The sequence below is a fragment of the Macaca mulatta genome, chromosome 5 (genome assembly GCF_049350105.2).
Source record: "Macaca mulatta isolate MMU2019108-1 chromosome 5, T2T-MMU8v2.0, whole genome shotgun sequence".
Classification (NCBI taxonomy): Eukaryota; Metazoa; Chordata; class Mammalia; order Primates; family Cercopithecidae; genus Macaca; species Macaca mulatta.
The window spans coordinates 182,734,802-182,752,930 of record NC_133410.1 but is presented as its reverse complement, the minus strand read 5'-3'; the positions used below and the strand labels follow the sequence as shown (position 1 = coordinate 182,752,930).

The 18,129-nt window shown below is 38.1% G+C and overlaps 1 protein-coding gene across 18 annotated transcripts in view; it reads right to left on the bottom strand.

The window, feature by feature from the left end:
* Window positions 1-18,129, bottom strand: part of CEP44 (centrosomal protein 44) — a 43,213-nt gene that overhangs the window by 3,252 nt on the left and 21,832 nt on the right. For all 18 annotated transcript variants that reach the window (XM_015139535.3, XM_078002732.1, XM_078002731.1 and 15 more), the window contains 3 exons: window positions 16,798-16,968; window positions 4,020-4,226; window positions 3,209-3,284 (listed from right to left, as the gene is read on the bottom strand). In XM_015139535.3, coding sequence (XP_014995021.2) covers window positions 3,209-3,284; window positions 4,020-4,226; window positions 16,798-16,968 — 454 coding nt within the window. The remainder of the gene's footprint in view (window positions 1-3,208; window positions 3,285-4,019; window positions 4,227-16,797; window positions 16,969-18,129) is intronic.

Below are 18,129 nucleotides of genomic sequence, written 5' to 3'. Positions count from 1 at the left end.
TCTTTGGAGGCTCATCACCTATTCACTAAGGAAATAGTAGGGTTCTTTACCATTTAATAATTTGTAAGCCAATATTTCTAAATCAAGGACCAATGTATGTATCCAACTTATTTGTAGATATTTTGTCTTAAGGGTTTCATACATAATTTATTATATTCAAAAGTGAACTCATTATTTCTCCCAAACCTTCTCCTCCTCCTGAACTTTTTATTTTATTAAAGAGTAACAATCATCTACCCAATCACATGAGCTAAACACAAGTAGTCAGTCTTAACTTCCTTACTCTCCTTCACTTTTTGTATCTATCAGGAATCAAGGCATATCAATTTTAACATCTAAATTTCTCCCAAATAAATTACCTGCTCTTTATCCTCACTATCATTGCCTTAGTAGAGACCCTCATTATTATTCTGAAATAATGACTACTAAAATACTCTTCAAATTATCCTTGCCTATCTTACTTTCCTAACAAATCACTGTTCTGCTCTGATGATAACCTTTGTGAAACGCAAACCTCAGAATATTAGCCTTGCTGAAAATCTTTCTACGACTCTGGGATAAACCCCATGACTTGATCTTTCTACTCTTCTGCTTCAGCTTCCTTCAGGTGCTCACATGTACCCTTCCTTCTAGTCACACAGGAACAAACCACACTCTTCTGTGGTGCCACACCTTTCTTAATATTTTTTTCCTCTGAGGAGAAAAAGGCACAAAACAAAGCAAAACAAACAAGCAAAGAAAAAAGGAGCACTAACAGTTGGTGTCCTGTGTGGCAATTAACACCTAAGCTACTGTACCCTCTAGTGAACATAAATAATTTCACAAAAAATAACACCACATGAGGTCACTTCATTGGCGTAATTAAACAACACGCCCAAAACCATTATTCATGTCCAAACATAGACAAAACAAGGGCACCATGTAACCACATAAATGACCGGATATAGCCCCCCCCTTGCCTCATAACAGTACTTATTTTATGCTAAAAATTTCATTCTTACCATCAATCATCAAATTGCTCCTGCTCCCTGACAGCACCCATAGGCTTTGCTACCTCAAACCCTGTCCAAAATTATCCAACACAAGTCCAATCCTTAAAAGCCTCTGCTAATTCACTCTTACGAAGACATTAAGGTGCCTTACAATTCCCCATGGAACACTGTATTCCTGATAAAGTCAAAACAAATCTGGAACCTCACAAAAACTATTCCTGATTTAATACGATTCTAAACCCAGAGTGATAAATTATTGCTCTCTGCATCCAAATGAAATCAAATCCTATTCCCAAGTAGCATGTATAAGGTATAATGTGTAAGTCTTTATAAACTTGGGTCTTTTAATTAATCTAGATCAGATCATAAACTCTATGAGACTAGGTATTTACCCTAACCATAATCTGTAATCCATTTCAGATAGTGGCCTGTTAATTACTTTCAGTCCTGGCACAGTTGCTGAAATTTAGCTATGTGAGCCTGGACATGGTAACTCACACCTGTAATCCCGGTACTTTGAGAAGCAGAGACAGGAGGATTGCTTGAGCCCAGGAGTTCAAGACCAGCCTGAGCAACATAGCAAGACCTCGTTTTACTAAAAACAATAAATAAATAAATAAAAATTATCCAGGTGTAGAGGCACGTGCCTGTAGTCCCAGCCACTCAGGAGGCTGAGGCAGGAGGATCACTTTAGGCCAAAGAGTTAATGTCTAGGAGACTGCAGTAAGCTATGATTGCACCACTGCACTCCAGCCTGAGCAACAGAGTAAGACCACCCTTATCTCAAAAAAAACCTAGCCATGTGTTTTCTAAATAGGTTAAAGGTATATTCTATAATCATGTCATTAAAAAAAAATAGGCCTGAGCATGCAAAATCAAACTTGCAAAAGGCAATGTTTTGCAAATCACAAGCATTCAATATTTTTTCAGTGAATAAATATTTAAACTCCACTATATGCAAATACTGGTGATAAAAGCACAGATACACTTTCTGTGTGCTAGACAGGCAGACCATAAGATAAAGTTTTTGCTCTCAAGGATCTTATACTCAAGTGTTAACATTTGTTGAATAGATATATGAATGGATAAATAAAACAGGCAACATTTTACCAAATCTGAAATCTGCAGTCTATAATAAATTTAGTTGCCTTAAATAGCATCTCAAATAATTATATTTAATAACCTAATCACTGAAATTGTTCTTTGTGCAATGATATTGATATGTGTTCCAAATATGCAGTGGTTAAGAAAAAACTTCAGATCAGTTGCCTGGATTCAAATTTGATCTACCATTCAATAACTGTGTGACCTTTGTCATAGTTACTTAATTTTGTGTACTTCAGTTTCCTCAACTGTAAAATATAAAAATAGTACTTATCTTGCATGGTTACTTCAGGAATTAAATGAGTTAATATAGTAGTTAGAATAGTGCCAGGCACACTGTTAGTGCTAGAATATATATTGTTATTTTATTGTTACACATATAGTAAAGCTGAAAGATTTTATGTTAACGATCCAGATATTAAAAATTTAACTTGATGAATTCTCAATTGGACAAAACATCTCTTCTATGGATATGATTTAATCATAGACACGGCACAAAATTTAGATCTGTCTTTTAAAAAAATGTAAGAATCAAAAAAAACAAAGCTGTCACTGCAAAACAGAAATCTTATCCTTGCTGCTCAGTCACACTGAGCAAAATATCATTAGCCTAGTAAAGTTATGTGACCAGGAAAAGACCTGTTCTAATATCAGATCTTTCCCATTTTATCATTATCAGTGAACCATTCACATGGAAGAGGTTTGCAATACTTTATAGGTTACTGACAAATGTGTTTTCTTCTCTTACATATTATTATTTACATATGAGAAAGCTACTACCTACCTAAGCTTAAATTTAAAAACTTGGAGGTCAATTTTAAAATTCTAGAACACTTGATTATTCTAGAATGATTAAAACAGTAAAATATCTCTAAACAGTTTCAATTTTGTACACTGAAATTTATTTACCCACTGTGTTATGTAAAATAAGTAGGCTGGCTTCATAAGCAATTCTTGGCTTTAGTAGTCTATAGGTTCATTATTTTCTTTGTTCTAGGAGCTTTGCAATTTCTAAACAATGAAGCTTAAGAATATTAAAATTACCAAATACCTATAACAATCATTTTTCTGAAAACTCATCATACCAATTCTCATAATGTTTACAAACTTACGAGGATTCAGAAGGTCCATGTTGCTACAAGAAGCGCAGTCTTCATTAATTTCATTAAACTCTACATATTCATCATTCTGGAATAACACAGTTAAATATTCAGAATGAAATAAAAAGAAAAACCCTCTCATTTTATATTCTTACTACTGAGCATAAAATATAAAGGTAGCATGATAAATGTTTAAATATTTTTAATTTTGTATTAAAGCAATGCATATACTGTATATTCCTACATATAAGAAATGTTTTAAATATGGAAGCAGATAGCAAGCTTCTTGAATCTATCAACTTCACTTTTTAGGAAGGAAAGACAGACCAGAAATCGAAATCCTGAGTAAAAGAAACAAATTTCTCAGATTTGATAAGGCAATGATAAATTTGGTAACTATTCTATGAAATTCACAATGATTGAAGTAAATGAGTGAAAAAAAGACAGGAAGAGTTATCAATATCTTCTGTATCTTTTCCACCCTACGAAAATAGGTCATTTGTACTATTAAAAGATACAAAATAATTCTAAGCTTTTCATAATATCTATCATACTCTTACCTCATTTTAAGTTCTTCAAGCATCATTAACATCTGTAAAAGCTCAACTTACAAGTTTTTCAGATCATCTTATTCAATGAAGAGAGAAACAACAGCCACAACACCATTCAGGCTATATTTAAACAGGACTTCATTCTAACTAGACATTTTCTCATTATTCAAATATTCTCATATTTAGCATTTCCAAAAAAATACACATACAACAATCAAAAAATTACTTTGTTATATCTGAGATATTTTATAAATGTTAAAAGAAGAAAATACCTTTTTAGACAAAAGCATTTCTGTTTCAAGAAGAGTGACACGACTGAGCAGATTAGTCCAGGTGTTTTCATCTACCATCACATTTCCTTTCATTTTTTGTTCTAAACAGTCTAACCTTTTCTCTATCAAAGTCAGCTCCTTAAGCTTTTCTTGGCATTCAGCAAGCATAGTCTGTAGTGCAGTAATCTCAGGATTAACATTTATATCCTAAAAAGATTAGAGAGATTAAAAATAAAATTAAACAAACTAAAATTTCTTTAAAATTGATGTTTCCCACTTCCACAGTGTTATCTCAATAGTTAGGAGAGACGGTCCTGCTTGAGAGTTAAAAGGTTTATCTCTGGAGGGAGACTACTTGGCCACTTAAACTAGTCCTGAGACTTATGATCTTGATGCCTCCATTTCCTCATTAAAAAAAAAAAAGAGAGAGAGATAAAAGAAGTATCTACTTCATATGATTCTTCTGATAATGAGTTAATTTGCATGATTCTTTTGATACCAGCTAGTAAAATAAAACTATTATTAACTAGCTTCTTGAAACAACACCTAGCACAAAGCTAAGAGGAAATGACTAAAAACAACACTTAGTGCACTGAGATTATTGGGTTTGCCATGTAACAGGAAGTACGTCCAATGGCCATCTGGTAGTTTTTGTAAGTGCCAACTGTATATTGATATACTGAGATATATAGAAGTCACAAAACATAGAAACATAGAAAAAGAAGTTTTAGCAGAAACAATAGACATCAGACATATTGGTGTCTGTGGCAATTAAGAGTAATAGAAATGTTTATTATTATTATTATTATTATTATTATTATTATTACACTTTAAGTTCTAGGGTACCTGTGCACAATGTGAAGGTTTGTTACATATGTATCCATGTGTCATGTTGGTGTGCTGTACTCATTAACTCCTCATTTACATTAAGTATATCTCCTAATGCTATCCCTCCCCGCTACCCCCACCCCATGACAGGCCCCGGTGTGTGATGTTCCCCTTCCTGTGTCCAAGTGTTCTCATTGTTCAATTCCCACCTATGAGTGAGAACATTCGGTGTTCGGTTTTTGTCCTGCTGATAGTTTGCTGAGAATGATGATTTCCAGCTTCATCCATGTCCCTACAAAGAACATGAGCTCATCTTTTTTTATGGCTGTATAGTATTTCATGGTGTATATGTGCCACATTTTCTTAATCCAGTCTGTCACTGATGGACATTTGGGTTGGTTCCAAGTCTTTGCTATTGTGAATAGTGCCAAAATAAACATATGTGAGCATGCGTCTTTATAGTAGCATGATTTATAATCCTTTGGGTATTTACCCAGTAACGGCATGGCTGGGTCAAATGGTATTTCTAGTACTAGATCCTTGAGGAATCGCCACACTGTCTTTCACAATGGTTGAACTAGTTTACAGTCCCACCAACAATGTAAAAGAGTTCCTATTTCTCCACATCCTCTCCAGCACCTGTTGTTTCCTGACTTTTTAATGACTGCCATCCTAACTGGTGTGAGATGGTATCTCATTGTGGTTTTGATTTGCATTTCTCTGATGGCCAGTGATGATGAGCATTTTTTCATGTGTCTGTTAGCTGCATAAATGGGTTCTTTTGAGAAGTGTCTGTTCATATCCTTTGCCCACTTTCTGATGGGGTTGTTTGATGTTTTCTTGTAAATTTAAGTTCTTTGTAGATTATGGATATTAGCCCTTTGTCAGATAGGTAGATTGTAAAACTTTTCTCCCATTCTGTAGGTTGCCTGTTCACTCTGATGGTAGTTTCTTTTGCTATGCAGAAGCTCTTTAGTTTAATTAGATCCCATTTGTCAATTCTGGCTTTTGTTGCCATTGCTTTTGGTGTTTTAGACATGAAGTCCTTGCCCATGCCTATGTCCTAAATGGTATTACCTAGGTTTTCTTCTAGGGTTTTTATAGTTTTAGATCTAACATGTAAGTCTTTAATCCATCTTGAATTAATTTTTTATAAAGTATAAGGAAGGGATTCAGTTTCAGCTTTCTACATATGGCTAGCCAGTTTTCCCAGCACCATTTATTAAATAGGGAATCCTTTCCCCATTTCTTATTTTTGTCACGTTTCTCAAAGATCAGATGGTTGTGGATGTGTAGTATTATTTCTCAGAGCTCTGTTCTGTTCCATTGGTCTATATCACTGTTTTGGTACCAGTACCATGCTGTTTTGGTTACTGTAGCCTTGTAGTATAATTTGAAGTTAGCTAGCATGATGCCTCCAGCTTTCTTTTGGCTTAGGATTGTCTTGGCAATGCGGGGTCTTTTTTGGTTCCATATGAACTTTAGTTTTTTCCAGTTCGGTAAAGAAAGTCATTGGTAGCTTGATGGGGATGGCACTGAATCTATAAATTACCTTGGGCAGTGTGGCCATTTTCACAATATTGATTCTTCCTATCCTTGAGCATGGAATGTCATTCCATTTGTTTGTGTCCTCTTTCATTTCGTTGAGCAGTGGTTTGCAGTTCTCCTTGAAGAGGTCCTTCACATCCCTTGTAAGTTGGATTCCTAAGTATTTTATTCTCTTTGAAGCAATTGTGAATGGGAGTTCACTCATGATTTGGCTCTCTGTTTGTCTGTTATTGGTGTATAGGAATGCTTGTGATTTTTGTACATTGATTTTCTATCCAGAGACTTTGCTGAAGTTTCTTATCAGCTTAAGGAGATTTTGGGCTGAGACAATGGGGTTTTCTAAATATACAATCATGTCATCTGCAAACAGGGACAATTTGAATTCCTCTTTTCCTAACTGAATACCCTTTCTTTCTTTCTCCTGTATGACTGCCCTGGCCAGAACTTCCAACAGCATGTTGACTAGGAGTGGTGAGAGAGGGCATCCCTGTCTTGTGCCAGTTTTCAAAGGGAATGGTTCCAGTTTTTGCCCATTCAGTATATTGGCTGTGGGTTTGTCATAAATAGCTCTTATTATTTTGAGATATGTCCCATCAATACCAAATTTATTGAGAGTTTTTAGCATGAAGGTTGTTGAATTTTGTTGAAGGCTTTTTCTGTATCTATTGAGATAATCATGTGGTTTTTGTCTTTGGTTCTGTTTATAGGATGGATTATGCTTATTCATTTGCATATGTGGAACCAGCTTTGCAGCCCAGGGATGAAGCCCACTTGATCATGGTGGATATAAGCTTTTTGATGGGCTGCTGTATTCGGTTTGCCAGTATTTTATCGAGGATTTTTGCATCAATGTTCATCAGGGACATTGGTCTAAAATTCTCTTTTTTTGTTGTGTCTCTGCCAGGCTTTGGTATTAGGATGATGCTGGCCTCATAAAATGAGTTCGGGAGGATTCCCTCTTTTTCTATTGATTGGAATAGTTTCAGAAGGAATGGTACCAGCTCCTCTTGGTACCTCTGGTAGAATTCGGCTGTGAATCCGTCTGGTCCTGGACTTTTTTTAGTTGGTAGGTTATTAATTATTCCCTCAATTTCAGAGCCTGTTATTGGTCAATTCAGGGATCTGAGACGAAGCTTCCAGAGGAACGATCAGGCAGCAACATTTGCTGTTCTGCAATATTCGTTGTTTTGCAGCCTCCACTGCTGATACCCAGGCAAACAGGGTCTAGAGTGGACTCCGAGCAAACTCCAACAGACCTGCAGCTGAGGGTCCTGACTGTTAGAAGGAAAACTAACTAATAGAAAGGACATCCAGACCAAAACCCCATCTGTATGTCACCATCATCAAAGACCAAAGGTAGATAAAACCACAAAGACAGGGAGAAATCAGAGGAGAAAAGCTGAAAATTCTAAAAATCAGAGCACCTGTTCTCCTCCAAAGGAACGCAGCTCCTCGCCAGCAATGGAACAAAGCTGGATGGAGAATGACTTTGACAAGTTGAGAGAAGAAGGCTTCAGACGATCAGACTTCTCAGAGCTAAAGGCAGATGTTCAAACCCATCGCAAAGAAGCTAAAAACCTTGAAAAAAGAGTTGACAAATGGCTAACTAGAATAACCACTGTAGAGAAGTCCTTAAATGACCTGACGGAGCTGAAAACCACGGCACGAGAACTACGTGATGCATGCACAAGATTCGGTAGCTGATTCGATCAAATGGAAGAAAGGGTATCAGTGGTTGAAGAGCAAATGAATGAAATGAAGTGAGAAGAGAAATTTAGAGAAAAAAGAGTAAAAAGAAATGAACAAAGCCTCCAACAAATATGGGACTATGTGAAAAGACGAAATCTAGGTCTGATTGGTGTACCTGAAAAGTGACGGGGAGAATGGAATCAAGTTGGAAAACACTCTTCAGGATATCATCCAGGAGAACTTGCCCAATCTAGCAAGGCATGCCAATATTCAAATTCAGGAAATAGGGGGCGGAGCAAGATGGCCGAATAGGAACAGCTCCAGTCTCCAACTCCCAGCGCGAGCGACACAGAAGACCGGTGATTTCTGCATTTTCAACTGAGGTACTGGGTTCATCTCACTGGGGAGTGCCGGACGATCGGTGCTGGTCAGCTGCTGCAGCCCGACCAGCGAGAGCTGAAGTAGGGCGAGGCATCGCCTCACCTGGGAATCGCAAGGGGGAAGGGAGTCCCTTTTCCTAGCCAGGGGAACTGAGACACACAACACCTGGAAAATCGGGTAACTCCCACCCCAATACTGCGCTTTAAGCAAACAGGCACACCAGGAGATCATATCCCACACCTGGCCCGGAGGGTCCCACACCCACGGAGCCTCCCTCATTGCTAGCACAGCAGTCTGTGATCTACCGGCAAGGCAGCAGCGAGGCTGGGGGAGGGGCGCCCGCCATTGCTGAGGCTTAAGTAGGTAAACAAAGCTGCTGGGAAGCTCAAACTGGGTGGAGCTCACAGCAGCTCAAGGAAACCTGCCTGTCTCTGTAGACTCCACCTCTGGGGACAGGGCACAGTAAAAATAACAAAAACAGCAGAAACCTCTGCAGACGCAAACGACTCTGTCTGACAGCTTTGAAGAGAGCAGTGGATATCCCAACACGGAGGTTGAGATCTGAGAAGGGACAGACTCCCTGCTCAAGTGGATCCCTGACCCCTGAGTAGCCTAACTGGGAGACATCCCCCACTAGGGGCAGTCTGACACCCCACACCTCACAGGGTGGAGTACACCCCTGAGAGGAAGCTTCCAAAGCAAGAATCAGACAGGTACACTCGCTGTTCAGAAATATTCTATCTTCTGCAGCCTCTGCTTCTGATACCCAGGCAAACAGGGTCTGGAGTGGACCTCAAGCAATCAGACCTACAGCTGAGGGTCCTGACTGTTAGAAGGAAAACTATCAAACAGGAAGGACAACTACACCAAAACCCCATCAGTACATCACCATCATCAAAGACCAGAGGCAGAAAAAACCACAAAGATGGGGAAAAAGCAGGGCAGAAAAGCTGGAAATTCCAAAAATAAGAGCGCATCTCCCCTGGCAAAGGAGCGCAGCTCATCGCCAGCAACGGATCAAAGCTTGACAGAGAATGACTTTGACGAGATGAGAGAAGAAGGCTTCAGTCCATCAAACTTCTCAGAGCTAAAGGAGGAATTACGTACCCAGCGCAAAGAAACTAAAAATCTTGAAAAAAAAGTGGAAGAATTGATGGCTAGAGTAATTAATGCAGAGAAGGTCATAAACGAAATGAAAGAGATGAAAACCATGACACGAGAAATATGTGACAAATGCACAAGCTTCAGTAACCGACTCGATCAACTGGAAGAAAGAGTATCAGCGATTGAGGATCAAATGAATGAAATGAAGCGAGAAGAGAAACCAAAAGAAAAAAGAAGAAAAAGAAATGAACAAAGCCTGCAAGAAGTATGGGATTATGTAAAAAGACCAAATCTACGTCTGATTGGGGTGCCTGAAAGTGAGGGGGAAAATGGAACCAAGTTGGAAAACACTCTTCAGGATATCATCCAGGAGAACTTCCCCAACCTAGTAGGGCAGGCCAACATTCAAATCCAGGAAATACAGAGAACGCCACAAAGATACTCCTCGAGAAGAGCAACTCCAAGACACATAATTGCCAGATTCACCAAAGTTGAAATGAAGGAAAAAATCTTAAGGGCAGCCAGAGAGAAAGGTCGGGTTACCCACAAAGGGAAGCCCATCAGACTAACAGCAGATCTCTCGGCAGAAACTCTACAAGCCAGAAGAGAGTTGGGGCCAATATTCAACATTCTTAAAGAAAAGAATTTTAAACCCAGAATTTCATATCCAGCCAAACTAAGTTTCATAAGTGAAGGAGAAATAAAATCCTTTACAGACAAGCAAATGCTTAGAGATTTTGTCACCACTAGGCCTGCCTTACAAGAGACCCTGAAGGAAGCACTAAACATGGAAAGGAACAACCGGTACCAGCCATTGCAAAAACATGCCAAAATGTAAACACCATCGAGGCTAGGAAGAAACTGCATCAACTAACGAGCAAAATAACCAGTTAATATCATAATGGCAGGATCAAGTTCACACATAACAATATTAACCTTAAATGTAAATGGACTAAATGCTCCAATTAAAAGACATAGACTGGCAAACTGGATAAAGAGTCAAGACCCATCAGTCTGCTGTATTCAGGAGACCCATCTCTCACGCAGAGACATACATGGGCTCAAAATAAAGGGATGGAGGAAGATTTACCAAGCAAATGGAGAACAAAAAAAAGCGGGGGTTGCAATACTAGTCTCTGATAAAACAGACTTTAAACCATCAAAGATCAAAAGAGACAAAGAAGGCCATTACATAATGGTAAAGGGATCAATTCAACAGGAAGAGCTAACTATCCTAAATATATATGCACCAAACACAGGAGCACCCAGATTCATAAAGCAAGTCCTTAGAGACTTACAAAGAGACTTAGACTCCCATACAATAATAATGGGAGACTTCAACACTCCACTGTCAACATTAGACAGATGAACGAGACAGAAAGTTAACAAGGATATCCAGGAATTGAACTCATCTCTGCAGCAAGCAGACCTAATAGACATCTATAGAACTCTCCACACCAAATCAACAGAATATACATTCTTCTCAGCACCACATCGTACTTACTCCAAAATTGACCACGTAATTGGAAGTAAAGCACTCCTCAGCAAATGTACAAGAACAGAAATTATAACAAACTGTCTCTCAGACCACAGTGCAATCAAACTAGAACTCAGGACTAAGAAACTCAATCAAAACCGCTCAACTACATGGAAACTGAACAACCTGCTCCTGAATGACTACTGGGTACATAACGAAATGAAGGCAGAAATAAAGATGTTCTTTGAAACCAATGAGAACAAAGATACAACATACCAGAATCTCTGGGACACATTTAAAGCAGTGTGTAGAGGGAAATTTATAGCACTAAATGCCCACAAGAGAAAGCAGGAAAGATCTAAAATTCACACTCTAACATCGCAATTAAAAGAACTAGAGAAGCAAGAGCAAACACATTCGAAAGCTAGCAGAAGGCAAGAAATAACTAAGATCAGAGCAGAACTGAAGGAGATAGAGACACAAAAAACCCTCCAAAAAATCAATGAATCCAGGAGTTGGTTTTTTGAAAAGATCAACAAAATTGACAGACCACTAGCAAGACTAATAAAGAAGAAAAGAGAGAAGAATCAAATCGACGCAATTAAAAATGATAAAGGGGATATCACCACCGACCCCACAGAAATACAACTACCATCAGAGAATACTATAAACACCTCTACGCAAATAAACTGGAAAATCTAGAAGAAATGGATAATTTCCTGGACACGTACACTCTTCCAAGACTAAACCAGGAAGAAGTTGAATCCCTGAATAGACCAATAGCAGGCTCTGAAATTGAGGCAATAATTAATAGCCTACCAACCAAAAAAAGTCCAGGACCAGATGGATTCACAGCTGAATTCTACCAGAGGTACAAGGAGGAGTTGGTACCATTCCTTCTGAAACTATTCCAATCAATAGAAAAAGAGGGAATCCTCCCTAACTCATTTTATGAGGCCAACATCATCCTGATACCAAAGCCTGGCAGAGACACAACAAAAAAAGAGAATTTTAGACCAATATCCCTGATGAACATCGAGGCAAAAATCCTCAATAAAATACTGGCAAACCGGATTCAGCAACACATCAAAAAGCTTATCCACCATGATCAAGTGGGCTTCATCCCTGGGATGCAAGGCTGGTTCAACATTCGCAAATCAATAAACATAATCCAGCATATAAACAGAACCAAAGACAAGAACCACATGATTATCTCAATTGATGCAGAAAAGGCTTTTGACAAAATTCAACAGCCCTTCATGCTAAAAACGCTCAATAAATTCGGTATTGATGGAACGTACCTCAAAATAATAACAGCTATTTATGACAAACTCACAGCCAATATCATACTGAATGGGCAAAAACTGGAAAAATTCCCTTTGAAAACTGGCACAAGACAGGGATGCCCTCTCTCACCACTCCTATTCAACATAGTGTTGGAAGTTCTGGCTAGGGCAATTAGGCAAGAGAAAGAAATCAAGGGTATTCAGTTAGGAAAAGAAGAAGTCAAATTGTCCCTCTTTGCAGATGACATGATTGTATATTTAGAAAACCCCATTGTCTCAGCCCAAAATCTCCTTAAGCTGATAAGCAACTTCAGCAAAGTCTCAGGATACAAAATTAATGTGCAAAAATCACAAGCATTCTTATACACCAGTAACAGACAAACAGAGAGCCAAATCAGGAATGAACTTCCATTCACAATTGCTTCAAAGAGAATAAAATACCTAGGAATCCAACTTACAAGGGATGTAAAGGACCTCTTCAAGGAGAACTACAAACCACTGCTCAGTGAAATAAAAGAGGACACAAACAAATGGAAGAACATACCATGCTCATGGATAGGAAGAATCAATATCGTGAAAATGGCCATACTACCCAAGGTTATTTATAGATTCAATGCCATCCCCATCAAGCTACCAATGAGTTTCTTCACAGAATTGGAAAAAACTGCTTTAAAGTTCATATGGAACCAAAAAAGAGCCCGCATCTCCAAGACAATCCTAAGTCAAAAGAACAAAGCTGGAGGCATCACGCTACCTGACTTCAAACTATACTACAAGGCTACAGTAACCAAAACAGCATGGTACTGGTACCAAAACAGAGATATAGACCAATGGAACAGAACAGAGTCCTCAGAAATAATACCACACATCTACAGCCATCTGATCTTTGACAAACCTGAGAGAAACAAGAAATGGGGAAAGGATTCCCTATTTAATAAATGGTGCTGGGAAAATTGGCTAGTCATAAGTAGAAAGCTGAAACTGGATCCTTTCCTTACTCCTTAAACGAAAATTAATTCAAGATGGATTAGAGACTTAAATGTTAGACCTAATACCATAAAAATCCTAGAGGAAAACCTAGGTAGTACCATTCAGGACATAGGCATGGGCAAAGACTTCATGTCTAAAACACCAAAAGCAATGGCAGCAAAAGCCAAAATTGACAAATGGGATCTCATTAAACTAAAGAGCTTCTGCACAGCAAAAGAAACTACCATCAGAGTGAACAGGCAACCTACGGAATGGGAGAAAATTTTTGCAATCTACTCATCTGACAAAGGGCTAATATCCAGAACCTACAAAGAACTCAAACAAATTTACAAGAAAAAAACAAACAACCCCATCAAAAAGTGGGCAAAGGATATGAACAGACATTTCTCAAAAGAAGACATTCATACAGCCAACAGACACATGAAAAAATGCTCATCTTCACTGGCCATCAGAGAAATGCAAATCAAAACCACAATGAGATACCATCTCACACCAGTTAGAATGGCCATCATTAAAAAGTCAGGAAACAACAGGTGCTGGAGAGGATGTGGAGAAATAGGAACACTTTTACACTGTTGGTGGGATTGTAAACTAGTTCAACCATTATGGAAAACAGTATGGCGATTCCTCAAGGATCTAGAACTAGATGTACCATATGACCCAGCCATCCCATTACTGGGTATATACCCAAAGGATTATAAATTATGCTGCTATAAAGACACATGCACACGTATGTTTATTGCGGCACTATTCACAATAGCAAAGACTTGGAATCAACCCAAATGTCCATCAGTGACAGACTGGATTAAGAAAATGTGGCACATATACACCATGGAATACTATGCAGCCATAAAAAAGGATGAGTTTGTGTCCTTTGTAGGGACATGGATGCAGCTGGAATCCATCATTCTTAGCAAACTATCACAAGAACAGAAAACCAAACACCGCATGTTCTCACTCATAGGTGGGAACTGAACAATGAGATCACTTGGACTCGGGAAGGGGAACATCACACACCGGGGCCTATCATGGGGAGGGGGGAGGGGGGAGGGATTGCATTGGGAGTTATACCTGATGTAAATGACGAGTTGATGGGTGCTGACGAGTTGATGGGTGCAGCACACCAACATGGCAGAAGTATACATATGTAACAAACCTGCACGTTATGCACATGTACCCTAGAACTTAAAGTATAATAATAATAAATAAATTAAAAAAAAAAAAAAACAAATTCAGGAAATACAGAGAAAGCCACAAAGATACTCCTTGAGAAGAGCAACTCCAAGACACGTAATTGCCAGATTCACCAAAGTTGAAATGAAGGAAAAAATGTTAAGGGCAGCCAGAGAGAAAGGTCAGTTAACCCACAAAGGGAAACCCATCAGACTAACAGCGGATATCTCGGCAGAAACTCTACAAGCCAGAAGAGAGTGGAGGCTAATATTCAACATTCTTAAAGAAAAGAATTTTAAACCCAGAATTTCATATCCAGCTAAACTAAGCTTCATACGTGAAGAAGAAATAAAATCCTTTACAGACAAGCAAATGCTGAGAGATTTTGTCACCACCCGGCCTGCCTTAAAAGAGCTCCTGAAGGAAGCACTAAACATGGAAAGGAACAACTGGTAGCAGCCACTGCAAAAACATGCCAAATTGTAAAGACCCTCGATGCTAGGAAGAAACTGCATCAACTAATGAGCAAAATAACCAGCTAACATCATAATGACAGGATCAAATTCACACACAACAATATTAACCTTAAATGTAAACAGGCTAAATGCTCCAATTAAAAGACACAGACTGGCAAACTGGATAAAGAGTCAAGACCCATCAGTTTGCTGTATTCAGGAGACCCATCTCACATGCAGAGACACACATAGGTTCAAAATAAAGGATAGAGGAAGATCTACAAAGCAACTGGAAAACAAAAAGCAGGGGTTGCAATCCTAGTCTCTGATAAAACAGACCTTAAACCAACAAAGATTAAAAGAGACAAAAAAGGCCATTACATAATGGTAAAGGGATCAATTCAACAAGAAGAGCTAACTATCCTAAATATATATGCACCAAATACAGGAGCACCCAGATTCATAAAGCAAGTCCTTAGAGACCTACAAAGAGACTCAGACTCCTACACAATAATAATGGGAGACTTTAACAACCCACTGTCAACATTAGACAGATCAATGAGACAGAAAGTTAACAAGGATATCCAGGAATTGAACTCAACTCTGCACCAAGCGGAACTGATAGAAACCTACAGAACTCTCCACACCAAATCAACAGAATATACATTCTTCTCAGCACCACATCGCACTTATTCCAAAATTGACCACACAGTTGGAAGTAAAGCACTCCTCAGCAAATGTACAAGAACAGAAATTATAACAAACTGTCTCTCAGACCACAGTGCAATCAAACTAGAACTCAGGATTAAGAAACTCACTCAAAACCACTCAACTACATGGAAACTGAACAACCTGCTCCTGAATGACTACTGGGTACATAACGAAATGAAGGCAGAAATAAAGATGTTCTTTGAAACCAATGAGAACAAAGACACACCATACCAGAATCTCTGGGACACATTTAAAGCAGTGTGTAGAGGGAAATTTATAGCACTAAATGCCCACAAGAGAAAGCGGGAAAGATCTAAAATTGACACCTTAACATCACAATTAAAAGAACTAGAGAAGCAAGAGCAAACACATTCAAAGCTAGCAGAAGGCAAGAAATAATTAAGATCAGAGCAGAACTGAAGGAGATAGAGACACAAAAAAGCCTTCAAAAAATCAATGAATCCAGGAGCTGGTTTTTTGAAAAGATCAACAAAATTGATACTAGTCTTGCTAGTGAGCAAGACTAATAAAGAAGAAAAGAGAGAAGAATCAAATAGATGCAATAAAAAATGATAAAGGGAGTACCACCACTGATCCCACAGAAATACAAACTACCATGAGAGAATACTATAAACACCTCTATGCAAATAAAGTAGAAAATCTAGAAGAAATGGATAAATTCCTGGACACATACACCCTCCGAAGACTAAATCTAGAAATGGTTTTTTAAGAGAGACAGAAAATAACAGCAAGGAGCCAGAAAGGAAAATGAATACATAATAAAGTGCCAATCTTTTTCATTCAACAATAAAGAAAATAGGTGGTAGAGAACCTCCACTATGCAAAGTAGTGTATCTCTAAGTCTCACTAAACTGTAGGTTCTTAAAGCCAAGTACCATATCTCATTCTACTTTGCATTATCCCAATACTTAGCCCAGCACCCTACACATACGCAGCAAATATTTGTTGAATTATTTTAGTAAGACTTACTGATACTTAAGTAATCGTAACATAGGTGAAATGTCATGATTAATAATTCAAAAGGCTAGAAATATTCCAAAGTTTAGAGGCTGAAATAATTACATATATTTAAGTAAAAAATACTGGCATCTATTTAAAAAGTCCAAAATTGTTACCTGTTGCTCAGCCTTGATTTCAGGAACCTTTACTTCAGGCATCTTTATTTCAGTAGCATTTAAGTCAGATACATCAACTGCTTCATTAACACCTGTTATTGGACTTAATGTATCCTCAGAAATTTCAACATTATCTTCATTATACAAGTGACGAATCACCACAGCTTTCTTCTGCATAGAGAAAAATATGTAAGAAACACTTCAATGTTTTCCTCCCACAATTATTCGTTTTTAAGTTCAGGGGTACATGTGCAGGTTTGTTACACAAGTAAATGTGTCATGGGAGTTTGATGTGCAGATTATTTCATCACCCAGGTATTAAGCCTAGTACCCACTGGTTATTTTTCCTGAACCTCCTCCTACCCTCCACCCTCTGAAAGGCTCCAATGTGTGTTGTTTCCCTCTATGTGTCCATGGGTTCTCATCATTTAGCTCCCACTTACAAGTGAGAGCAAGTGGTATTTGGTTTTCTGTTTCTGCATTAGTATGCTAAGGATAAGGGCCTCCAGCTCCATCCATGCAAAGGACATGATCCCATTATTTTTTATGGCTACAGAGTATTCCATAGTGTATATGTATCACATCTTCTTTATCTGCTCTATGATTGGTGGGCATTTAGGTTGATTCCATGTCTTTCCTATTGTGAATAGTGCTGCAATGAACATATGTATGCATGTGTCTTTACAACAGAACAATACATATTCCCTTAAGTATATACCAAGTAATGGTACTGTTGGGTCAAATGGTATTTCTGTCTTTAGGTCTTTGAGGAATTGCACATTGTCTTCCACAGTGGTTGAACTAACTTACACTCCCACCAAGAGTGTATAAGCATTCCCTTTTTTTCCACAACCTCATCAGCATCTGTTATTTTTTGACTTTTTAATAATAGTCATTCTGAGAAGCATGAGATGGTATCTCATTGTGGTTATGATTTGCATTTTTCTAATAATCAATGATGTTGTGTTTTTTTCATATGATCATTGGCTGCATGTATGCCTTCTTTTGAAAAGTAGATGTTCATATCCTTTGTCCACTTTTTAATTAGATTGTTTTTTCTTGTAAATTTAAGTTCTTTATATATGCCAGATATTAGGCCTTTCTCAGATATAAGTTTGCAAAAATTTTCTCCCACTCTGGAGGGTGTCTGTTTACTTTGCTGATAGTTTCTTTTGCATTGTAGAAGCTCTTTAGTTCAATTAGATCCCATTTGGCAATTTTTGCTTTTGTTGGAATTGCCTTTGGCGTCTTTGTCATGAAATCATTGCCCACGCCTATGTCCTGAATGGTATTGCCTGGGTTGTCTTCCAGGGTTTATAGTTTTGGGTTTTA